The sequence below is a fragment of the Bombina bombina genome, chromosome 2 (assembly GCF_027579735.1).
Source record: "Bombina bombina isolate aBomBom1 chromosome 2, aBomBom1.pri, whole genome shotgun sequence".
In the NCBI taxonomy this organism is placed as follows: Eukaryota; Metazoa; Chordata; class Amphibia; order Anura; family Bombinatoridae; genus Bombina; species Bombina bombina.
The window spans coordinates 860,541,002-860,567,768 of NC_069500.1; the positions used below are offsets into that span (position 1 = coordinate 860,541,002).

Consider the following 26,767-nt stretch of genomic DNA (forward strand, 5'->3'; position numbering starts at 1 on the left):
CAATGGGAGCAAACATTGCACCACCTCCAGGATATGGACCATATTGCTTCAGAATAAATGGACAAATCTATCACCGATCTGGTGCCTTGCATCCAGAAAATGATGATCAACGAAAATTTGCACAGCTATACATTTTAAGTCCTGAGGAAGCTGCAGACCAAAGAGCAGCGCTAAAAGAAAATTCGGGTGTCACGTTGAGCTTTTGAGGGAGTTAAGTTCATATTTGTCTCAGTGTAACCCTTTCGCAGAGGCATGTAAAATGCTCTATGAGGTAGAGCAAGAATGCATCCATGAAGCCTCTTTAAATGGAGTTCAACCTTCTGAAGTTTCAATGTTAATTCTTCAAGACAGAACATCAGATTGCCGAAGATATAACGCACAAAAAGTTAATGAGGTTGCTGTTATTTTCCAAAATACTGATGGTGAACCACCTCTTCTTATTCATTGCCGCTCTATAGATAAAACAAAAAAAAAACAGAAAGAATAAGTGTCTTAGATCCTAATCTTGAACCATTGCTGTATCCTTTGTTATTCCCATATGGTGACCAAAGTTGGGGTTCAAATATCGCTCTTAACTACAGGCCAACATCAATTAATAATGTAGAAAGAAGAACAACCACCAATCCGAGGATAAGAGTTAGTCAAATGAAATACTATTCGTACAGGATTTCAATAAGGGATCAATTTAATCCCTTCCTTAGTGCCGGCAAGTTAACACAGCAGTACTTTGTTGATGCTTATGTCAAAACTGAGGCTAATAGACTCAACTATATCCGTCAAAATCAATCTAAACTTCGCATTGAAAAATATACAGGATTAATGGATTATATTCAAAGTGAAGCTGCTGCACAGGGCTTAATGCCTGGAAAAGCTGTTGTTTTGCCTTCATCCTTTCAGGGAAGTCCCCGAAATATGGCCCAAAACTATCATGATGCTATGGCCATTGTCAGAAAATATGGAAAACCTGATTACTTCATCACCATGACCTGCAACCCTAAATGGCCTGAGATAGTCGAAAATGTGTTAGAAGGTCAAGCAGTGGAGTTCAGACCAGATTTGGTTGCAAGAGTTTTTAACCTCAAATTAAATTCTCTTTTGCATGATATCTTGAACAAACATGTTCTTGGAAGTCCTTGCGCAAAAGTGCATGTTATAGAGTTCCAAAAAAGAGGTCTACCACATGCTCATATCCTCTTAATATTGAAAGCTGAAGACAAGCCAAATGATGCTGAAACCATTGACAAATATATATCAGCCGAAATTCCAGATGAACACCTTTATCCCCGGCTACATGCTATTGTAATAAAGCATATGATAAACGGTCCCTGTGGGGAACATAATTTAAATTCTCTGTGCATGGTGGGTGGCAACTGCAGCAAAAATTTTCCTAAATAATTTCAAGAACAAACTTTACTTAATGTTGATGGATATCCTCGATACCGGAGGCGAAAAAATGAGACCACAGAAATTGTCAATGGGAGAAAAATTGACAATTCTTGGGTAATTCCATATAGCCCATACTTCTGCTTGAAATACAATTGCCATATAAATGTTGAGAGTTGTGTTTCTATCAAAAGTGTTAAATATCTCTTCAAATATGTATACAAAGGTTATGATTGTGCAAATATTTCCATTAAGGAACATGCCACACTACAGCATGATGAAATACAACATTTTTTAGATTCAAGATATGTCAGTGCTCCTGAAGCTGTTTGGAGATTGTATGGTTTTCTGATGCACCATCAAACACATACAATAATAAGACTTCAAGTTCATCTTCCAGGTGAACAAGATGTATATTTTTATAATGATAACATACAATTAGCTGCAGAGAAGGCCCAAGACAGGGATACCACTTTGACAGCATACTTCAAGTTGAATGATGAGACTCATGCTGCACGGGCATTTTATTACTCTGACATTCCTCAACATTATCAGGCCCATTTATCAAGCTCCGTATGGAGCTTGAAGGGCCGTGTTTCTGGCGAGTCTTCAGACTCGCCAGAAACACAAGTTATGAAGCAGCGGTCTAAAGACCGCTGCTCCATAACCCTGTCCGCCTGCTCTGAGCAGGCGGACAGAAATCGCCGGAAATCAACCCGATCGAATACGATCGGGTTGATTGACACCTACCTGCTGGCGGCCGATTGGCCGCGAGTCAGCAGGGGGCGGCGTTGCACCAGCAGCTCTTGTGAGCTGCTGGTGCAATGTTAAATGCGGAGAGGGTATTGCTCTCCGCATTTAGCGAGGTCTTGCGGACCTGATCCGCAGTGTCGGATCAGGTCCGCAAGCCCTTTGATAAATGGGCCCCTATGTATTTGATGTAAAAACCCGTAAGTGGAATCCAAGACAAAGAGGAGCAGATACAACAATTGGCCGATTGTACTATGTTAATCTTTCATCGGATTTAGAGAGATTTTGTTTGAGGTTACTACTCCTGCACGTAAAAGGAGCAAAATCCTTTAGGGACCTACGCACTGTTAATGGACAAGTTTGTCACACATTCAAAGAAGCTGCCCAAAAGCTTCCAAATTAATATGCCACGATTGTATCATATCTGAAATTTTTGGAAAAAGACTTCTTCCATCTGATCTTCCAAATTTTTCAAAAAAGGCAATTTTGTGTACAAAAAATGCTCATGTTGATCAAATCAATGAGCATGTATTAAATATACTCGATGGTGATGAAAAAACATACCTAAGTTCAGATTCAATTGACGATCAGACAGATGAAGATACTCAAAACTATCCCATAGAATTTCTGAATGAATTAACTCCATCAGGAATGCCTCTTCATAAGCTAAAAATTAAATTGGGAAGTATTATTATGTTGCTTAGAAATCTTAACACAAAAAGAGGTCTGTGCAATGGAACAAGATTAATAGTTAAAGATCTTAAGCCCAATCTAATAATTGCAGAGGTGCTCACAGGAACAGCTCAAAACCAGATGGTTTTTATCCCACGAATAGATTTAGCCCCTGACAATACTGAACTACCATTCATTTTACGAAGGAGACAGTTTCCAATCAAACTTGGTTTTGCAATGACCATTAACAAATCACAAGGTCAAACATTAGACAAAGTTGAGCCAGTGTTCAGTCATGGACAACTTTATGTTGCATTGTCTCGAGTTCGAACATCATCTGATGTAAAAATTAAGATACTACAAGGTTCCAAGCAAGGAAAAATGTTACCAAACAGTGATACCATTTTTACAAAAAACATTGTTTTTAAAGAAATATACTTTAAATAAATAGGGTTTTGTCTGTTTATTTAGTTACATGTATTTATGAATTAATTATAGCAATATTCTTCATGTACATTTTTAAACTTTATTTTATTTTAATTCACTTTATATTAAAATAAGATCTCATGTCTATTTTAATTTTTATAAGTTTTCTTTTTAATAAAGAATAACATAACAATTTAAGCTTTAACACTAGTTATTTATAAATGATTTGCCTTATGTCTGCAAATCCTCAACTGTACACATGTACGCAGACGACACGGTAATCTATGCAAACAAATCTGATCTGTCGCAGCTTGAGGCAGTACTCCAAGACCAGTTCACAGAGGTAGAAAAGTGGATCTCAAAAAACAAACTCTTCCTAAACACTGACAAAACTGTCAAAATGATCTTTGGAACTGGGCCTAAATTACACAAATTACAAAATTCCCATCTACGCATCAAAACAAAATCCAATTGCATGCTAACCGCAGTCCACTCTTTCATTTCAAATACTTGGGTATGTTCTTAGACCCTAATCTATCTTTTGGCCTCCACATAGAAAAACTTGCATCTAAACTTTATTATTATTATTATTATTATTATTCTTTATTTATAAAGCGCCAACAGATTCCGCAGCGCTGTCCATGGGTACAAAGATAAAAGTACAGTACAATACAATATATAAGACACCAAAGTTTAACAAAACAAATACAGGGGGAATTGAGGGCCCTGTTCCCGTGGGAACTTACAATCTAGATGGTAGAAGGGTGAGAAACAGGAGGTGGGGACTGCAAAGGTGAGAATGATGTTAGTGTGGAGTTAGATGGGGCAGCAGTTAGGCAGGTAGAATTAATTTTTTCCTGATTTAGAGATAGGCTTCCATGAACAGAAAGGTCTTTAGGGAGCACTTAAAGGAGGAAAGGTTAGGGGAAAGTTTAACAGCTCTGGGAACTGCATTCCAGATGGTTGGTGCTGCACGAGAGAAGTCCTGTAGCCTGGCATGGGAGGAGGTGATGGTAGAAGATGCAAGGAGCAGGTCATTGTTGGATCTTACGGGGCGGGCTGGGGTATATTTCTTGATGAGTGAGGACAGGTAGGGGGGGGGGCTACGTTGGTAAGGGCTTTGTAGGTCAGGATGAGAATTTTGAATTTAATTCTGCTGTGGATGGGTAGCCAGTGAAGGGACTCGCAGAGAGGTGCAGCAGATACAGAGCGTCGGGAGAGGTGGATTAGCCTAGCAGAGGCATTTAGGATGGATTGAAGAGGGGAGAGGCGGGAGAGAGGGAAGCCAGTTAGTAGGTTATTACAGTAGTCAAGTCGGGAGATTACCAGGGAGTGGATTAGCTGTTTAGTAGTTTCAGCACTCAGAAATGGACGGATTTTGGAGATATTGCGTAGATGGTTGCGACAGGAGGAAGAGAGCAATTGGATGTGGGGAATGAAGGACAGATTGGAGTCAAGTGTAACTCCTAGGACACGGACTTGGGATGATGGGGAGATAGTGGTATCACCAACAGTGATTGAAAAGTTAGGAACCGGGGTAGAATTAGAGGGGGGGATTAGAAGGAGCTCAGTCTTGGACATATTGATTTTTAGGTGGTGAGAGGCCATTCAAGAAGAAATGCCAGATAAGCAGACACCGATGTGAGCAAGGACAGAAGGAGAGAGTGAAGGGGCGGATAGGTAGATCTGGGTATCATCAGCATAGAGGTGGTAGTTTAAGCCATAGCTACTGATAAGTTTTCCCAGTGAGGATGTATAAATAGAGAATAGTAGGGGACCCAGAACAGAGCCTTGAGGTACTCCAACAGACAGAGGCAATGGAGAGGAGTTGCCACCAGCAAAGGAGACAGAAAATGACCTATTAGAGAGATAAGAGTGGATCCAGGAAAGGGCTGTGTCAGAGAGGCCAAAGGAGCTGAGAGTCCGTAGGAGAAGGGGATGGTCAACTGTGTCAAAGGCAGCAGACAGATCAAGTAAGATAAGTATTGAGTAGTGGCCATTTTTTTTAGCAGAAAGAAGATCATTAGTAACTTTGGTGAGGGCAGTCTCAGTTGAGTGTTGGGAACAGAAGCCAGATTGTAAGGGGTCAAGCAGTGAGTTGGAGGACAAGCAGTGGGTTAAGCGATCGAAGACTAGTTTTTCCAGGACTTTTGAAGCTAGCGGAAGCAGTGATATGGGGCGGTAGTTTGCAGGAGAATTGGGGTCGAGGGAGGGTTTTTTGAGGATGGGGGTGACCTTTGCATGTTTGAAGGAAGATGGGAATGAACCGGTAGTAAGGGATAGGTTAAATATGTGAGTAAGAGCTGGAGTGAGGGTAGAAGACAGAGACGGTATTAGATGTGAAGGGATAGGGTCAAGTGGGCAGATAGTGAGGTGTGAGGAAGACAATAGGGAACTCACTTCATTCTCAGAGGTAGGGGGGAAGGTGCTGAGAGGGGTGGAGGGAGTTGCCGGGGGCGGAGATGGAAGGTTGCAGACTTGTGTTGGGATATTATTTCGGATAGTAATTGTTTTGTTGAAAAAGTAGTCTGCCAGGTCTTGAGCACTAAAGGCAGATGAAGGGGGTGGTGAAGGTGGGTAAAGGAGAGAGTTGAAAATGGAGAAGAGACGTTTGGGGTTTGTGGAGTGAGTAGATATAAGAGAAGAGACGTAGGTTTGCTTGGCTAAGTGAAGGGCAGAGGAGTAAGAATAAAGAATGAACTTATAGTGAAGGAAATCTGATTCAGAGCGGGATTTCCTCCAGGCACGTTCAGCAGCACGGGAGCATTTTTGCAGGTAGCGTGTTTGGTTGGAGTGCCAGGGTTGGAGCTGACGACGTGGGGTTTTGCGTATTTGGGGAGGAGCGAAAGTGTCCAGTGCTGAGGAGAGAGTATTGTTATAGTGGATTGTAGCAAGGTCAGGGCAGGATATTGTGGAAGTGTGGGGGAGGTGTTTTTGAATAAGGCTGGAGAGTTGTAGAGGATCCACAGTGTGCAGATTTCTACAGGTGCGGGGGTGAGGGGGAGAAGTAGGTTTAGCCTGTATATTAAGCTTAAAGGTGAGCAGATGGTGGTCTGAGATGGGAAATGGGAGACAGGTGGCGTCAGAGGGAGAGCAGAGGTAGGAGAATACTAGATCAATAGAGTGTCCGTCGCGGTGAGTAGGGAATATGGTGGATTGTGAGAGACCAAAGGAGTTTGTGAGTGAGAGAAGTTTAGAGGCAGCAGGGGCAGATGGGTTATCAATGGGGATGTTGAAGTCCCCCAGGATTAAAGCAGGTGTATTTGTAGAGAGAAAGTGAGAAAGCCAGGCAGCGAGGTTATCAAGGAATTGGGAGGTTGGTCCAGGGGGGCGATAGATAACTGCCACCCTGAGAGAGAGGGGGGATAATAGTCGGATGCAGTGAACTTCAAAGGAGGAAAAGGAGAGAGATGGATGAGGCTGCAGGTGCTGAAAGGAGCAGGAGGGGGAGAGTAAGATTCCAACACCGCCACCATGTCTATCACCTGGCCTAGGTGTGTGGCTAAAGTGGAAACCACCGTGCGTGAGAGCAGCAATGGAAGCAGTGTCAGAAGATGATAACCAGGTTTCAGTAATAGCTAGAAGATTGAAAGCATTACAAATAAAAAGGTCATGAACAGTTGTGAGTTTGTTACAGACAGAGCATACATTCCAGAGAGCACAAGAAAAGAGAGGGGATAAGCGCTGTGTGTTAATAGAGATGAGATTGTTAGGATTGCGTGACCTAAAGTTTTTGCAGTGGGGGACTGAGTGAGAGTGTAAAAGTGTGGTTATTGCTGCAGGGCCAGGGTTATGAGAGATGTCACCAGCAGCAAGCAGTAGGAGGAGTGTGAGTGACAGAAGGTGAGAGGGGGACTTGTAGAAGCGGGTATGATTAGACACAGGAGAGTTAGATGGGGAAGTATTTCTAAGGAGACAAAGTAGTTCATGAGAGGAGAGCATAGGGGATGAGAGGAGTGAGGGTGAGATAAGGATAGTGTGTGGGTTATTGTTGCTACAGGGAAGTGCAGTGATTTTTAGGAAAAGGGCAGACAGAAATAGCAGAAAAGACATGGAAAGCATCGTGCAGGTGTATAGTTAGTAAGTTTTACCTGTTAGTGGGACTGCAGTTTCCCCCTCCAGTTTCTAACACCAGTTCTTAACTCGGCACTTGTAACACAGGGCACTTAGAAGCACAGGGCACAAAGAGCCAAGGCATCACAGAGCCAAGTGTTCACTTATTTCTATATAAATAGTAATGATTTGAATCAGGACAGCTGTGCACAGGCAGACTAGTTAGGAGACTGGAGTTATACACACTTGCAAATTAGATTGGGGGAAGACAAATGGTTGGGAAGCACACAGATATTGTACAAAGGAACTGATAACACATCTAACAAAAAATCATAAATCCAGACAGCAGGAGAGATGCATACCAGTGTATTTTAGCAAATTAAAGGGATACAGAGGGGCAACCAGGCAGAAAAAAGTAAGCAGGAGAGATGCATACCAGTGTATTTTAGCAAATTAAAGGGATACAGAGGGGCAACCAGGCAGATAAAGGAAGCAGGATAGATGCATACCTGTAGAGAGATGAGATGGAGGGTTAGAACAGTGCTTCATGTTGTTAGTAGAGCATTCTAGGTGGTAGTGTCATGGATACAACTCCAGTTCTTAACTCCAAAATTAGGTGCCCTGTACAGAAACAAATCTTGCCTCAGCCCTACAGTAAAGGAAAAGATTGTACAGCAAATGCGGATGCCTATCATGGATTATGGGGATGTAGTATACGCACCTGCACAGCAAAATCACCTTAATAAACTTAATACATTGTATAACTCGTTCTGCCGCTTTGTGCTACAATGTAACTATAAGACCCACCATTGTGACATGCTAAAAGAACTAAACTGGCTGACGCTGGAATCCAGATGCACCCTCCATCTTTCCTGCCTTGTGTTTAAGTGCCTTTCTGGAAAGCTCCCACCCTACCTGAGCAGAATGCTCTCCCCAGCTATTCCCACCTCCTATAACCTCCGATCCAGTACCAGCACATTATTTAGCTTGCCTCAATACAAAAAGAAAGCAGCTCGATCCTCCTTTTCCTACCGAGCGCCACAGTTATGGAATGACCTCCCACACACTTTCAAATCTTCCCCAAGCCTAACATCCTTTAAGAGATCCCTCTCTACATATCTCAAAACAGAATGCACCTGTCATGGTTGATTATATATTTCTTACCTGTTCTATGTAAAAATTTTTGCATCTATTGTGTATTATTATTGTTTTTTAATTTTATTGTACCCTATTGTATCAATGCAATGATTTGTGGACCCAGGACATACTTGAAAATGAGAGAAATCTCAATGTATCCTTCCTGGTAAAATATTTTATAAATAAATAAATAATACTGACTCCTATTTAACATGATTTTGAATGTGATTGCTTAATTCTGAACACAGCTACATCCCCAGTTATAAAAGGGTGTTCACACTTATGCAACCATATTATTTTAGTTTTTTATTTCCCTTTACCTAAAAGATTTCAGTTTGTTTTTCAATTGAGTTGTACAGTTTATAGGTCACATTAAAAGGTGGAAAAAGGTCTGAAATGATTTATCTTTGTCTCATTTTTTGGCATCACAGAAACATGACATTTTAACAGGGGTGTGTAGACTTTTTATATCCACTGTATGTACATATATATATATATATATATATATATATATATATATATATATATATATATATATATATATATATATATATATATATATATATATATATATATCATACAATATTAAGACATTTCTTGTATGAGAGGACTGACTTATAGCATGAGAATAGCTACTGTGAAGTTCATATGATAATAATATAGCAAAAAACAAAAAAAAACGAGAGCAATAGCCATTGTGTGATACACTGCTTGTCACATGTGCCTAAAACTGAGCACATGTGACAAGCAGTAAATAATACACACACAAAGCAAATGGAGGGGCATAAACACTGGTAAAAAAAAAAAAGCTGACATCTTACTTGTAGCAGAGTTGCACTTACCTGTCAAATTTCACAGGCAGGAATGCAGCTGAATTGTCATGTTGCTGAAGTGTCATGTGGCTGGCAGAAACAAATTTTATAACGATGTCCCTGCAATCGTATGTGGTGGAGTGCAGAAGCTAGATCTACCCACCGAATATACAAACCACAAGTAACATGAGCAGGAGAGGAGGGGGAAACAAGCTGAGTTTAGAGATAACGCAGGAGAAACAAATTAAAAGAAATTGGATGCCAGAGGATAAATCGGATCAGTAGTTATGTACTAGTGTAGGGCACAGCCTCCTACCTAGCAGAGGGCGCTCCTCCTCCTGCTGTTTCCACAGGTTAGTACAGGGATGACTGTTAATAGCTTGTTCCTGCAAACCAGAGGTGCATTTTTGCAGAATTTAGAAACGCCCCCTTATGCATGAACCTGTACTAGAGGGAACAGGTGCTTGCGACCCAGTAATAGGTCACGTCTCGTGGTTTGAAGAACCCTGCTCTAGAGGATAGTACATCATTCAAGGATTTTATGAATAGGAAGCTTGAAGGTAATCTTAGGAAGTGTTTTTTACAGGGCGATTTACTTTTTAAACCCACAGTCAGTATTGCGGCTCTGGTGGGAGCCGCAGCCTTTTGGTGTGACTCCTTATCTGATCTTTTTTTAAGGATATTCAGAACCATATTCAGGATTTAAAGGGGACAAATTACTTCATTTGTGACGCAATTATTCAGATTGTTCGTATTAATGCCAAGAACAAAGCTTTGGCTGTTTTCGCCAGAAGGGCTCTCTGGCTTAAGTCCTGGTAGATGGATATGGTATCCAAATCCATACTCTTGACTTTGGCGTTTAAGGGTAAGAATCAATAGATTGTATTTCCACGGTTACTGGGGGCAAGGGAGCCTTTTTGCCTCAGAATAAAGAGGTCCAGACCAAAGGGAAAATCTGGAAATCATTTATGTTCCTTTCGTCAGAACAAGAATCAAAGATCGGCATCATCTCAAAAGAATGAGTCTTCCAGAGCTACGTGGAGACCAAATCCAATCTGGTTAAAATCCAAGCAGTCAAAGTCTTCAAAAACCGCATGAAGGTGCGGCCCCTGATCCGGATCTTTCTCCCGTAGAGGGCAGATGATTTCAGGATGCACGGCTCAGGCTGTTCAGAGTCCCTGGGTACTGGAGATTGTGTATCAGAGGTACAGAATTGGATTCAAATCTCTTCGTCCAAGAGAGAGGTTTCTTCAATCCCACATTTCCAGAAGACCAGAAAAGAGAGGCTTTTCTGCAGTGTGTAAGACATTTAGAGGACATGGGAGTGATTGTCCTAGTCTCATTGCAGTATCAAGGAAAGGGTTTTTACTCAAATCTATTTATTGTCCCCCAAAAAATGGGACTTTAAGACCAATAATGGATCTAAAGACGCTGATCAAATTCTTATAGATACCATCCTACAAGAAGGAGACCATCGGTCAGTTTTTCTACAATAGATTTGAAGGGGTTTCAAGCGGTGGAAGCAATCATGATTGCTTCCAACCGCTTTCAAGGTGTCGCAGTGATGCCTCGGTATTGAGGCATCACTGTAACACCTTTGTTTGGACACCGATGCAGAGAGAGCCACTCTGTGGCCCTCTCTGTATCGGGCATTGATGGCGCCTATCGTTTCTGCCAGTACTTAAAATGGCGGTGACAATTGTGAGGTGGGGGAGGGAAGAGAGCTGTTTGAGGGGGGTCAGGGAGGGTTCAGGGGGTGGGATGTGTCAGGTGGGAGGCTAATCTCTACACTAAAGCTAAAATTAACATTACAAGCTACCTAATTAACCTCTTCAATGCTGGGCATAATACAAGTGTGGTGCGCAGCGGCATTTAGCGGCCTTCTAATTACCAAATAGCCACGCCAAAGCCATATATGTCTGCTATTTCTGAACAAAGGGGATCACTGAGAAGCTTTTACAACCATTTGTGCCATAATTGCACAAGCTGTTTCAGTGAGAAACCTAAAATTGTGAAAAATGTAACAATTTTTTTTTTTAATTTGATCGCATTTGGCGGTGAAATGGTGGTATGAAATATACCAAAATGGGCCTAGATCAATACTTTGGGGTTGTCTACGACACTAAAGCTAAACTTAACCCTACAAGTTCCCTAATTAACCCCTTCACTGCTGGGCATAATACACGTATGGTGCGCAGTGGCATTTAGCGGACTTCTAATTACCAAAAAGCAACGCCAAAGCCATATAACTCTGCTAGTTCTGAACAAAGGGAATCCCAGAGAAACATTTACAAACATTTGTGCCATAATTGCACAAGCTGTTTGTAAATAATTTCAGTGAGAAACCTAAAGTTTGTGAAAAAGTTTATGAAAAAGTGAATAATTTTTTTTATTTGAGCGCATTTGGCGGTGAAATGGTGGCATGAAATATACCAAAATGGGCCTAGATCAATACTTTGGGTTGTCTACTAAAAAAATATATATATACATGTCCAGGGATATTTAGGGATTCCTGACAGGTATCAGTGTTCCAATGTAACTATCGCTAATTTTGAGAAAAAAAAAATGGTTTGTAAATAGCAAAGTGCTACTTGTAGTTATTGCCCTATAACTTGCAAAAAAGCAAAGAACATGTAAACATTGGGTATTTCTAAACTCAGGACAAAATTTAGAAACTATTTAGCATGGGAGTTTTTTGGTGGTTGTAGATGTGTAACAGATTTTGGGGGTCAAAGTTAGAAAAAACTAAATTTATGCTTACCTGATAAATTTAATTCTTTCTTGACACGATGAGTCCACGGATCATCTAATTAATATTGGGAATATCACTCCTGCCCAGCAGGAGGCGGCAAAGAGCACCACAGCAAAGCTGTTAAATATCACCTCCCTTCCCTCTAACCCCAGTCATTCGACCAAAGTAAAAGAGAGAAAGGAAGCAACAAGGTGCAGAGGTGTCTGAAGTTTATAACATACCCCGTGTCTTAAGAACAGGGCAGGCCGTGGACTCATCGTGTCAAGAAAGAAATACATTAATCAGGTAAGCATAAATTTTGTTTTTTTTCTAATGACACGATGAGTCCACGGATAATCTAATTACTATTGGGAATCAATACCCAAGCTAGAGTACACAGATGATAAGGGAGGGACAAGACAGGGAACCTAAACGGAAGGCACCACTGCTTGAAGAACCTTTCTCCCAAAAGTGGCCTCAGCCGAGGCAAAAGTATCAAATTTATAGAATTTTGAAAAAGTGTGAAAAAGAGGACGAAGTGGCAGCCTTGCAAATCTGTTCCACAGAAGCTTCATTTTTGAATGCCCAGGAAAAGGAAACAGCCCTCGTAGAATGAGCCGTAACTTTCTCAGGAGGCTGCTGTCCAGCAGCTTCATGAGCAAAGCGAATTATACTTTTCAGCCATAAGGAAAGAGAAGTAACCGTAGCTTTCTGTCCCTTACGTTTCCCAGAGAAAACCACAAATAGAGCAGAAGACTGATGAAAATCCTTAGTCGCCTGTAAATAGAATTTTAATGCACGTACCATGACTAGATTGTGCAGAAGCCGTTCCTTCTGAAAAGAAGGATAAGGACACAAGGAAGGAACAACAATCTCCTGATTAATGTTCCGGTCTGAAACTACTTTAGGAAGAAACCCAAATGTAGTATGTAAAACCACCTTATCTGAATGAAAAATAAGGTAAGAAGACTCATACTGTAATGCCGAGAGCTCTGACACTCTACGAGCAGATGAAATAGCAACAAGAAACAAACCCTTCCAAGATAACAACTTAATATCTAAGGAATGCATCGGCTCAAACGGAGCCCCTTGAAGAACTTTAAGAACTAAATTAAGACTCCAGGTAGGAGTAACTGGTTTGAATACAGGCCTGATCCTGACCAAGGCAGATATTTGACCCCTTAGGGAACTTGCCGATAAACCCTTCTCCAAACCTTTTTGAAGAAAGGACAGAATTCAAAGAATCTGAACTCTAATCCAAGAGTAACCCTTGGATTCACACCAATATAGATCTTTACGCCATATCTTATGGTAACTCTTTCTAGTCACAGGTTAATGAGCCTTGATCATGGGCTCAATGACCGATTCCGAAAATCCATGCTTGGATAAAATTAAGCGTTCAATCTCCAAGCAGTCCTTGAAGTAGAAGATCCTTCTTCAACGGAAGTCTCCAAGGTGGAAGAGATGACATGTCCAACAGGTCTACATACCAAATCCTTCAAGGCCCCGCCGGTGCAATGAGGATCACCAATGCCCTCTCCTGCTTGATTTAAGCAATGACTCGAGGTAGAAGAGCAAACGGAGGAAATAGGTATGCGATACTGAAATTCCAAGGTACCGCCAGAGCGTCTATCAGTACAGCCTGAGGGTCCCTTGACCTCAACCCGTACCTCGGAAGCTTGGCATTCTGCCGAGATGACATGAGATCCAATTCCGGCTGACCTCATTTGAGAATCAGGCTGGGAAACACTTCCAGATGGAGTTCCCACTCCCCCGGGTGAAAGGTCTGCCTGCTCAGGAAGTCCGCCTCCCAGTTGTCCACTCCTGGAATGTGGATCTCAGACAGACAGCAATTGTGGGTCTCCGCCCAGTGAATGATCCTGGCTACCTCTGTCATGGCCAAGGAACTCCGAGTTCCTCCCTGATGGTTGATGTAAGCCACTGATATTATATTGTCCGACTGGAACCTGATGAACCAGGTCGAAGCTAACTGAGGCCAGGCCAGGAGAGCATTGAAGATTGCTCTCAATTCCAGAATGTTTATGGGAAGAACAGACTCCGACCGAGTCAATGTTCCCTGAGCCTTTAGAGAGCCCCAGACTGCTCCACATCCCAGAATGGTGGCATCTGTTATCACAATCACCTAGGAAGGTCTGCGAAAGCAGGTTCCCTGGGAGAGATGATCCTGAGACAACCACCAAAGTAGAGAATCCCTTGTCTCAGCTCCAGGTGTAACCGCAGAGACAGTTCTGCATAATCTCTGTTCCACTGCCTGAGCATGCTTAACTGCAAAGGTCTGAGGTGGAAACGGACGAACGGGATGATGCCCATTGCCGCTACCATCAGCCCAATTACCTCCATGCACTGAGCCACTGATGGCCGAAGAGAGGACTGAAGCGCTAGGCAAGAATCAAAAATCTTTGATTTCCTGATTTCTATCAGAAAAAATTTAATTGATAAGGAGTCTATTATGGTTCCCAAGAAAAGTACCCTTGTAGTTGGAACTAAGGAACTCTTTTCCAAATTCACCTTCCATCCATGAGATTGCAGGAAAGATAACATTTCCGTGTGTGATCTTGCTTGTTGAAAGGAAAGCACCTGAACCAGAATGTCATCCAGATAAGGTGCCACTGCAATGCCCCGCAATCGGATCACCGCCAGCAGGGATCCCAGAACTTTTGAGAAAAATCTTGAAGCTGTGGTAAGACCGAATGGAAGAGCCATGAACTGGAAGAGTTTGTTCTAGAAATGCAAACCTTAGAAACTTCTGATGGTCCCTGTGGATGGGAACATGCAGGTATGCGTCCTTTAAATCCACCGTGGTCATATTGACCCTATTGGACCAAAGGAATAATGGAACAAATAGTTTCCATCTTGAAGGACGGCACTCTGAGAAACTTGTTTAGACTCTTTGAGATCTAAAATTGGTCTGAAGGGTCCCTCCTTTTTGGGAACCACGAACAGGTTGCAATAAAACCCCAGACCCCGTTCCTGCAATAGAACAGGAACTATCACTCCCAAGTCGGAGAGGTCCCGTACACAGTGTAAGAATGCCTCTCTTTTTGTCTGGTCTACAGATAATCTTGAAAGCAGAAACCTGCCCCTGGGAGGAAAGGTATTGAACTCTAGTTTGTATCCCTGGGACACAATGTCCATGAACATCTCAAACCCAGGCCTGAGTGAAGAAGGAAAGCCTGCCCCCCACAAGATCCGGTCCCGGATCGGGGGCAGGCCCTTCATGCTGTCTTTGACTCAACAGCAGGCTTCTTGGATTGCTTTTCTCTTATCCTGAGGGAGCAAATGTCCCTTACCCTCCCGAAATATCAGAAATTATCTCCGTCAAACCAGGCTCAAACAAGGTCTTTCCCTTGTAAGGAATCGCTAAAAGTTTAGACTTAGATGACACATCCGCAGACCAAGGTTTTAAGCAATGTCCGGATAAATTTACCAATTTAAACTAAGCTGATAAATAAACACTTCAAATTTTAAGTTTACTTAAGAATCAAAACGAACATACTTTAACGATAACTTGATAAATGGAAAAAACAAAGAAAGCATATGCATTTTTCAAATCTACAAAATATCACATGTCTCACTCTAAATTCATACCTAATGTTAGTTTTGTTTTAAAATTATAGATCCAAAAAAGTTATTTTTATAGCCAAAATTTTGGCTCTGTTCCCAGCTCTTTGGGAAGTTTTGGCCAAATCAATGACCTTTATTCTGAATTGTGGTAAATTTGTAAAGTCCTTATTGAAATTTTTGACATCTCTCAGATGTTCCCTTGTACGTGATCTAAGGGCTCTAGAGGATTGACCCACATATTGGGCTCCACAGATTTGACAATCCAACAGATATACTATATTCTCGGTCAGACACGTAGCATAAAATGAGATCTGAAAGGAAAGGATTCTCCTGTCACATTACTTTTATAATAGTCTACAAAATCCATTGTATCACATTTTAAACAATTAGTAAGATGGGATCTGAAATTTCCTTTACTACGTAACCAGGTTGTTTCGGAGCTGAATTGGATGTGACTAAACTGGGAGAAAGTCTGGATGCTAAAGTTGGTGGTTTCCCAAACCTCAAAAGCCTATAAAACCCCTCCCACCTCACTCATACCTTTGTTTGACGTATAGCCAAGTGGTGAGGTGCTTAGGAGTAAAAGCCAAAATGAGCAGCAGAGAAAAAAGATGTGTTAAAAAAAACAACTTAAATTATGCTTAGATGATAATTTTCTTTTCTTTTGACGGGAAGAGTCCACAGCTGCATTCATTACTTTTGGGAATTCAGAACCTGGCCACCAGGAGGAGGCAAAGACACCCCAGCCAAAGGCTTAAATACCTCCCCCACTTCCCTCATCCCCCAGTCATTCTGCCAAGGGAACAAGGAACAGTAGGAGAAATATCAGGGTGAAAAAAGGTGCCAGAAGAAGAAACACACAGCCGCCACATCGATAAAAGCGGGCGGGAAACTGTGGACTCTTCCCATCAGAAGAAAAGAAAATTATTAGGTAAGCATAATTTAAGTTTTTCTTCTTAAACGGGAAGAGTCCACAGCTGCATTCATTACTTTTGGGAAAACAATACCCAAGCTATAGAGGACACAATGCAAACAAAGGGTGGGTACAGAAGGTGGCTCCTTCGAAGGGCACCACAGCCTGAAATTACCCATAAAAACTGAAATATTAACTGCCCATCAGTTAAACAACCAGGGCATGCCATGGTGGAGACCACTCAAAATCCTTAGATTCCACTGAGCACAATGCCTCCAAGGAGCCAAGTCCCGCAAGGCTCCCAAATCGCACAAACTTATCCGAAGGAAGGGCACCTCCACCTACCCCCCAAGGGGAGAACGGAGTACCCAAAATGAGATCCAAAGGTCCAACGGAATAGGACCCAAGACAAGTGAACGAAGGTGTTTACAGGACAACCACCCAAGGAAAAGAACTCTCCCTCTCCCAAGAGACACTCCCAACCTATGAGAGAGTGATCGCGAGGAAGAACAAAATCCAACCTCAGATCCTCTGACACAGCACCATATAACTAATGGTGCTCCAAGGAAGCCACAAACTCCCCACTGAACCCTAGTCTAGCAGACACAACCGCTAAAACTAGCTATATATAGGTAGGAAAACCATATCAGGACCGAAGGAAAACCCGGAGGCCACCGACAAGATGGAAAACAAACTGTCCCAAGGAAAAAAAGAGCTCACTCTGAAACACAGAACACACTGACAGAACTCGCAAAGTTCTAGCTCCAGGGCAGCAGAGTGCCGAATTATCAATGGAAACTCCCGCTAGGAAATCCAGCCCCCAGAGACATCCAACACCAGCAGTAATGCAAACAGTGGAGAAAGGAACACCCATAAACCTCCCCCCAGGGAGGATAGCAGGGTCAAGAGCAAGTACACGGTCAGACCCAATAGAGCAAACGGATCTCTGACCTCCACTCCAAGGAACGGACACAACCCAAAAAGGGGCTGGTAACACACACCTCAGGAAGAACGGAGGTCCTAAGACTAACTAACCCACTCTGACCAATTACTAGCAACTGCCACGATAAAAGGCATGCGAGCACACATACCAAGTGCAAGTAGATGCCGCTGGTTTCAAACTGCAAACCTTCAACTTGCTAGCTAGCAAAAGCTAAACAGGCTACCACAGCTGGCTCTACATGCTCAAATTCCTCTTTAGAGGAACAATCCCAAAAGGGGAGATAGGACACAGACTAGTACCAGAGCCAGCCCCCATGACATCCCACGTGCAATAAGGGAAGAAAAGAATCCTTGAACGAGAAGATAAGGACCCACATGGTCTCCATGGAAACTGTATACTTCCAAATCCTCCCCAAAAGGACAAGAGCCAAGGGGACCATTTCCCCAGCCGTAGACAAGGTGAAGAGACCAAAGAGAATGGTAAAACACTACCATTGAGTAATAACCCAACGGTCAGTACTACCAGCTCAGTTGAGACAAAAAACCTTAAGCCCACCTGAATGCAAAAGTTGCCCCTGGCGACAACTGCAGATCCATCTGAAGGCAGCAAACCAACCTTCAGGCCGATACCAAATCTCCCATGAGAGATAAAACCAACCCTCCTAAGGGAAAAGCGGACATTCTAAATCCCAAGCCTTGAAACTGAACCACCAAGGACCAAGTGCAGCGACCTGGACCCCAAAAACTCAGACAAGAGACATGGTCCTAGGCCAGACCCACCAAAACCCAGGACAGGCCATAAGTCCTGAGAAACCACCAAGTTGCCTCATACGGAGAGGGGCATTCTAGGTAGAGCATTCCACACCCCCGTGGCCTTGAACATTGGATGCTCGCAAGAGACTCAGACCAATATCATAGAAGACATCTAGACAGGCCCCAGAGATGGCACTTCGCACCAATAGGTGGAGCCGAACCCTGCATCCTCCGCTTGCAACCCCAGAAACGAAAAGCTCCTAGATGTTCTGTAAACCCCGGGTTTTACCAGAGGTAGGTCTTCATAAAATGGAGACATACCACAGTAGCAGGATTCAATACACCACCCTAACCATGTGGAAAACTAGGCGACCCACTAGACTATACCTGCGAGTGTAATACGCCCCTTAGATGGAAAGTTACAGATCCTCACAGGATCAGCCTCCCCAAAAAAACCTGTACCAGGAATAACAGACAACCCCAGAAATCCCGCTGAGAAGGGGACCAGAGGCGGATGCCAAGAAAAAAACGGGGGAAACCCAACCCCTGCGCTCCAACTTATGGGAGCTTGCGAGAAACTGAAAAAAGGGGAGACGGACATACCCGAACTCCCGGACCACAGATGACCAGACCACTCAAAAAGGGAGAACCAGTCCCCGCAACCTCAAGGAGTACCTGCGACTAGGTCACAAGAAAAACAGACACCCGGAAAATACCAAGATTGAAATGAAAATAGTTATCCAAACTGGTACCCCAACTGTCCCGCGGTCATCCCAAACTCCAAAACCCCTTGGGAATGGAGAACCTCGGTACCGAGGCCAAAAAAACCTCCAGGACCCACGAGGAGTCGTAGACGGATCCCCACATAAGGGACGGCAGAGGACCTATACAATCCTTCCGACACTCTGTTCATTGAAGACGAGGAGCAAGTTGACGTATAAGAAAACAAAACACCTCCTCAATTAATGGATAAGTAAACAACAAACGAACACTCCAACAAGTAAACAACTCAACACCCGAGAGGATAACCGGCACCCCGTGGTTGACATGAACCCTAAGGAACAGCAGCTAGCGACCGACCAGTACCTGCCTGGTACAAGGAACACCTGAACTGTCCAAGGTCCAAGAAAAATCGAAGCCCCAAAGGTATTGAAAACAAACTAGAATCATAACTTAGGTCTGATATATAAATGTGCAGCTTCCAAAGAAGTGCGCACGTGACCACAAAAGCGCAAGTATCAGTTGCAGAGAAGAAAAGTTCCCAAATGGAAAATTATAGCAGACATGAGCTTCCTAAAATAAATCAAATATATCCTAACCGGATTTAAATAAAATGAAGGCAGCACCTGAAGGTGAATGACCAAGGAAAGTGGCACGCCAACTGGACCAGCCGATTAGAGGCCCCATCCTCCCAAGCTCAGAACTGGAACAGATACTTAAAAGAAATACGAAGACATTAAAGAGATTGTCTTCATCCCTATACGTCTAACCCAGCTTGCCATCTGGCACCGCAGACCGAGGATCCCTCGGCCCAGTAGGACTGGAATCCTCCAGCACTGCCAAAACATGTCTTAGTAGGACACGAAGACGTGCCAGTCTATAATGGAAGGCAAAATGTTTCCCCGCCAGATCAATGGACGACCCCGGCCCCGAGGGTGGGGCCTCAGAGGCCATAGATTCCCCAGAAGGTCTAACTGACTCAGGTGATCCCACGCCCGACGAACCCTGGTTAACAGAACATGGACAGTATCTTAAAAACACTTCACTAGAAAGATATAAATGCACCAGCGCCATAGATATGGCCATGCGGAACCGTGCTGTAACCTCTGGAGGAAACAGGCCGCCTTCCGGAGGAGTAACGGCCCTAGGGACACCTGCTTGCATAACAAAGGTAGGTTCTGGCACACACGCATCTTGGGACATAGAATCCTCAGGGGCGGATGGCTCAGCACACTCTAAATTCCCTCGGGGAAGAGAGTACTCTAGAACGGCAATCGAAACATAACTAATGGGCATGGATAACCCTGGCCATTTCATACTCTTCGCAAGACATATACTTATAATCCTCCATAACTTGGAGATTGTACTTATGGATAAACACTAACGGCACCTTACACCTCCAATGGCTAGGGCACTCACCACCTCCTGTGAACCAGACAACAAACAGACTCTTTCTGTCGTCACTTGGTCAATGTGTGGAAATGGAATACAACGTGACCACACCCGGTCACAAAAGTCAACGTGTAAGCCAAAATGTCCGAATAACCATGAGCCCAAGTATCACTACACAATAGCAGACAAAATCACATAACAAACATGATTAAAGTCTCTCCTGTTCAATAACCCCCTCAAGAGATATTAACCCTTGATTTCTAAAGATAAAGGAGTCCCACTGGGACCCTGACTTCTTTTGTTTAACATTACATTCACATATTGAAATAAAATGAAACAATCTTACTGGAATCTACGCCGTGGAACAGGAACACGGCCATTCAAGTGTGACAGATAGTAGCCTCACTTCTGAGTGAATAAAGGCAGGCAGCGAAACTCGTCAACGCTGATTGCCCAGGAGCTGTTAATATGAGTCAGGATGATTTTGCAGAAAGACTCTCCCTGCATCTCCAGACTCTAACTTTCACCCATGCTCTCTCTGAGAGGCTGACAGGATTACTTAAAACTCCAGTCCCATTTCGAAGAGTACTACCCTCCATGAGAGACTATCTTTAATCTTCTGACACATCTCTGCCAACCTCCTGAGACGAAAGGCAAAGAATGACTGGGGGATGAGGGAAGTGGGGGAGGTATTTAAGCTTTTGGCTGGAGTGTCTTTGCCTCCTCCTGGTGGCCAGGTTCTGAATTCCCAAAAGTAATGAATGCAGCTGTGGACTCTTCCCGTTTAAGAAGAAAATATAACCCCCACGGGGTTATAACGTGTGGGGGCTGTGGAGTCAAAGAAATTCATTTATCAGGTGGCATGAGTCCACGAGCCGTTACGTATGGGATATAATGCCCAAGATGTGGAAGTCCATGAGTAACAATAAAGTGAGGGATACAATTATTATTATCATTTATTTGTATAGCGCCGCCAAATTCCGTAGCGCTGTAATAACAAGAGAAATTAAATATGTAACCCAAATTAATATATTTTATAAGAAAAACTCAAAATATAACCACACTTATCAAACTACAGGCAGACAACTGCCTAACAAAGCAAAAACATCAAAATAGTAACATTTTGTAAAAAGGTATGCAGAGAAGACTAAGTGGCTACAAATTTGATCAACTGGAGCCTCATTCTTGAAACCGAGCTAGTAGAATGAGCTGCAATTCTCTGTGGCAGAGGCTGATCCACCTCCAAATAAGTTTTGTGAATCAAAAGTTTCAACCAAGAAACTAAAGCTACGGAATTTGGCGGTGCTATACAAATAAATGATAATAAATAAATAGCAGAGGCCTTCTGGCCTTTAAAGCCAGAAAAAAAGAACAAACAGGTTAAAAGTCTGTCTGAAATCTTGAGTAACATCAACATAATATTTCAATGCTCTAACAACATCCAAAGAATGTAAAGATTTTTCAGTAGCATTATTTGGAATAGGACACAAGGAGGGAATGACAGTTACTCTATTACATATTATATTAGGAAACAACTTTAGGAAAAAATTGAAATGTAGTCCGCAAAACAGCTTTATCTTGATGGAAAATCAGATAAGGAGACTCACAAGAGAAAGCAGACAATTCAGAAACTATTCTAGCAGAAGAGATGGCCAAAATAAATACAAATTTCCATGAAAGTAGTTCAGTGTCCAATTTATGATTAGGCTCAAAAGGAGGAGCCTATAAAACTTTTAATACCAGGTTAAGATTCCAAGAAGGAGAAAAGCCTGAATAAAACAAACATCAGGAAAGTTAGCAATCTTCCTATGAAATAACACAGAAAGAGCATTCTGCAAAAACTGAAGAAACTTAGGAATTCCAAAAGAATGCCAGGAATAATCATGGGTGGCACACCATGAGATAGAAGTTTTCCAAACGTTGTGATAAATTTTCCTAGAAACAGGCTTGCGAGCCTGAATCATAGTGTTAATCACAAAGTCAGAGAACTATGCCATTAAAGAGACAGTTTACCCAAGTTAAGAATACATTTTAATCGAAATTGCTGGTTAGTTAAATATACTAGTGCTGAGCATAAAATAAATATAATGTTCTTTCTCTGAAAATATTTTGTTTGACATCTCAGATTTTATATCATATTACCTGCTCCAGCCCCGGTACTGTGTTGAGCAGTTTTTGTTCTTAGTGCTAGTGCCTTTTGGTCAGAATGTGCTTAGCACTGTACTGAGGCTATCAGTCTACCTTCTTATTTGCCAATCTTCACAAGCAAAAGACAAATTGTTCTCTTCTACTTGCCGTTTACCTATACTACTGATTTATTTAATAATGCGTTTTTTAATTGCCACTAAACAGCAGACGGATCACAGCCCACAGATTCACTGTGCTCTGTGCCGCTTGACTTATGATTTAAAGCCATACAGGTCAGTAACATCTCTCAGTTTGATGTGCAATGCAACTTATTTGGAAAAATAAATGTTTGCAACATGTAATTCTTCTCCTGTCTTTAAACACGCTTTGACACTGACCAGTATGTATTTAACTCAGAAGTCAAATCCACAGCAGCATGAAGCACAGTTACTTTATTTACAAATCAGTCATAGTTTGACTAAAAAAACCTGGATTGAAGCTTGTATTATTATTATAATAATTATAATTAATAAAAAGAAAGCCACTGCTAGTTTTACAAATCACGGCTATATAAATTAGGTATGTGCAAACTGTGTCGCAGCTTCAAGATCTTAAACAAAGTTTCAAAGACTGCAGGTGTTCGGACAAAGTAGCGAACCCGTCAAATCAGTGAACCGCATCACTTCCTGTAACGTGGCATCAGCTGTTTGGGAACTGGAACAATTACTCCCATATCTGAGACAGATTGAAGAAAAGCCTGGGTTAGAAAAAAACATTCCTGTAGGGCTTATTTTGAATCCAATTTGATATCCCTGAAAAAAGTAAATTTATGCTTACCTGATAAATTAATTTCTTCTATGGTACAACGAGTCCACGGATTCATCCTTTACTTGTGGGATATTATCCTCCTGCTAACAGGAAGTGGCAAAGAGCACCACAGCAGAGCTGTCTATATAGCTCCTCCCTTAGCTCCACCCCCCAGTCATTCGACCGAAGGTACAGGAAGAAAAAGGAGAAACTAATAGGTGCAGAGGTGACTGAAGTTTAAAATAAAAAAAATATAATCTGTCTTAAAATGACAGGGCAGGCCGTGGACTCGTCGTACCACAGAAGAAATTAATTTATCAGGTAAGCATAAATTTACTTTTCTTCTATAAGGTACGACGAGTCCACGGATTCATCCTTTACTTGTGGGATACAATACCAAAGCTATAGGACACGGATAAACGGGAGGGACAAGACAGATGCCTAAACAGAAGGCACCACTGCTTGAAGAACTTTTCTCCCAAAAATAGCCTCCGAAGAAGCAAAAGTATCAAATTTGGAAAATTTGGAAAAAGTATGAAGCGAAGACCAAGTCGCAGCCTTACAAATCTGTTCAACAAAAGCATCATTTTTAAAAGCCCATGTGGAAGCCACCGCTCTAGTAGAGTGAGCTGTAATTCTTTCAGGAGGCTGCTGTCCAGCAGTCTCATATGCCAAATGGATGATGCTTTTCAGCCAAAAAGAAAGAGAGGTAGCTGTAGCTTTTTGACCTCTACGCTTTCCAGAATAGACAACAAACAGAGAAGATGTTTGACGGAAATCTTTGGTCGCTTGCAAGTAAAACTTCAAAGCACAAACAACGTACAAGTTGTGCAACAGACGCTCCTTCTTAGAGGAAGTATTAGGACACAGGGAAGGAACAACAATTTCCTGATTAATATTCTTATTAGTAACAACCTTAGGAAGGAATCCAGGTTTGGGACGAAAAACCACCTATTTATCAGCATGGAAAACAAGATAAGGCGAGTCGCATTGCAATGCAGATAGTTCAGAAACTCTTCGAGCCAAAGAGATAGCAACTAAAAACAGAACTTTCCAAGATAGAAGTTTAATATCTATGGAATGCATAGGTTCAAACAGAACCCCTTGAAGAACTTTAAGAACTAAATTCAAACTCCATGGCGGAGCAACAGGTTTAAACACAGGCTTGACAGCCTGACAGAACGACTGAACGTCTGGAACATCTGCCAGACACTTGTGCAGTAAAATTGATAAAGCAGATATCTGTCCCTTTAGGGAACTAGCTGATAGCCCCTTCTCCAATCCTTCTTGGAGAAAGGACAAAATCCTAGGAATCCTGATCTTACTCCATGAGTAGCCTTTGGATTCGCACCAATAAAGATATTTACGCCATATCTTATGATAAATTTTCCTAGTGACAGGCTTTCGAGCCTGAATCAAGGTATCTATGACCGACTCAGAGAATCCCTGCTTGGATAAAATCAAGCGTTCAATCTCCAGGCAGTCAGCCGCAGAGAAACTAGATTTGGATGCTGGAACGGACCTTGAATCAGAAGGTTCTGTCTCAGTGGCAGAGTCCATGGTGGAAGAGATGACATGTCCACCAGGTCTGCATACCAAGTCCTGCGTGGCCACGCAGGTGCTATCAAAATCCCTGAAGCTCTCTCCTGTTTGATTCTGGGAATCAAACGAGGAAGGAGAGGAAATGGTGGAAACACATAAGCCAGGTTGAGGATCCCTTGATCTGGACTCGTAACAAGGAAGTTTGGCGTTCTGATGAGACGCCATCAGATCCAATTCTGGTGTGCCCCATTGATGAATCAATTGTGCAAACACCTCCTGATGGAGTTCCCACTCCCCCGGATGAAAAGTCTGATGACTTAGAAAATCCGCTTCCCAGTTCTCCACTCCTGGGATATAGATTGCTGATAGATGGCAAGAGTGAGTCTCTGCCCATCGAATTATTTTGGTAACCTCTATCATCGCTAGAGCACTCTTTGTTCCCCCCTGATGATTGATATATGCTACAGTCGTGATATTGTCCGACTGGAATCTTATGAATCTGGCCAAAGCCAGGTGAGGCCACGCCTGAAGCGTGTTGAATATCACTCTTAGTTCTAGAATATTTATCGGGAGGAGAGCCTCCTCCTGAGTCCACATGCCCTGTGCTTTCAGGGAATTCCAGACTGCACCCCAGCCCAATAGGCTGGCATCCGTCGTAACTATGACCCATGCTGGCCTGCGGAAACACATTCTCTGGGACAGATGATCCAGTGACAACCACCAAAGAAGAGAGTCTCTGGTCTCTTGATCCAGATTTATCTGAGGAGATAAAACTGCATAATCTCCATTCCACTGTTTGAGCATGCATAGTTGCAGTGGTCTGAGATGCAAGCGAGCAAACGGAACTATGTCCATTGCCGCTACCATTAGTCTGATTACCTCCATACACTGAGCCACTGACGGCCGAGGAATGGAATGAAGAGCTCGGCAGGTGGTTAAAATCTTTGATTTCCTGACCTCCGTCAGAAAAATTTTCATGTCTACCGAATCTATCAGAGTTCCCAGGAATGGAACTCTTGTGAGGGGGATAAGTGAACTCTTTTTTACGTTCACCTTCTACCCGTGAGATCTTTGAAAATCCAACACAATGTCCGTGTGAGATTTGGCTAGTTGGTTAGTTGATGCCTGAATTAAGATATTGTCCAGATAAGGCGCCACTGCTATGCCCCGCGGCCTTAGAACCGCCAGAAGGGACCCTAGCACCTTTGTGAAAATTCTGGGAGCTGTGGCCAACCCGAAGGGAAGAGCCACAAACTGGTAATGCTTGTCCAGAAAGGCGAACCTGAGGAACTGGTGATGATCTTTGTGGATAGGGATGTGCAGATACGCATCCTTTAAATCCACAGTGGTCATATATTGACCCTCCTGGATCATTGGTAAAATAGTCCGAATGGTCTCCATCTTGAAGGATGGGACTCTGAGGAATTTGTTTAGGATCTTGAGATCTAAAATCGGCCTGAAGGTTCCCTCTTTTTTGGGAACCACAAACAGATTGGAGTAAAACCCCTGCCCCTGTTCTGCTTTCAGAACTGGGCAGATCACTCCCATGGTATATAGGTCTTCTACACAGCGTAAGAACGACTCTCTTTTTGTCTGGCTTACAGACAATTGAGAAAGATGGAATGTCCCCCTTGGAGGAGAATCTTTTAAATCTAGAAGATACCCCTGGGTTACGATTAGGGTTGCACCGATACCATTTTTTTAAGACCGAGTACAAGTACCGATACTTTTTTTTCAAATACTCACGGATACCAATTACCGATACTTTTTTTTAATGTCATGGCAGTTTACCAAGCACAATACAGACTAATGATTTAAGATCGCTTCTTTATAATTATGAACTATATCTCAAAAGACATATAATAAAAGTTTTATGTGCTTGTTGTCACAAAGTTCACAGAACATGTTTAAAAATACATAATATTACAATAAAATATATTAATAATAACAACAATAAATAACAGCTGCAGCAGCTGGAACTGGAAAGCTACAATTTAAAGAGGTGATTACTGGATGCAATTG

The 26,767-nt window shown here is 42.5% G+C and overlaps 1 protein-coding gene across 1 annotated transcript in view; it reads left to right on the forward strand.

Moving 5' to 3' along the window:
• The first annotated feature begins 259 nt into the window (after positions 1-259).
• The window catches only part of LOC128647340 (uncharacterized), a 57,170-nt gene continuing 30,662 nt past the window's right edge, over positions 260-26,767 (forward strand). Inside the window, 3 exon segments of the mRNA XM_053700124.1 lie at positions 260-422; positions 479-1,902; positions 2,614-3,147. Of these exon segments, the coding sequence (XP_053556099.1) occupies positions 260-422; positions 479-1,902; positions 2,614-3,147 (2,121 nt within the window).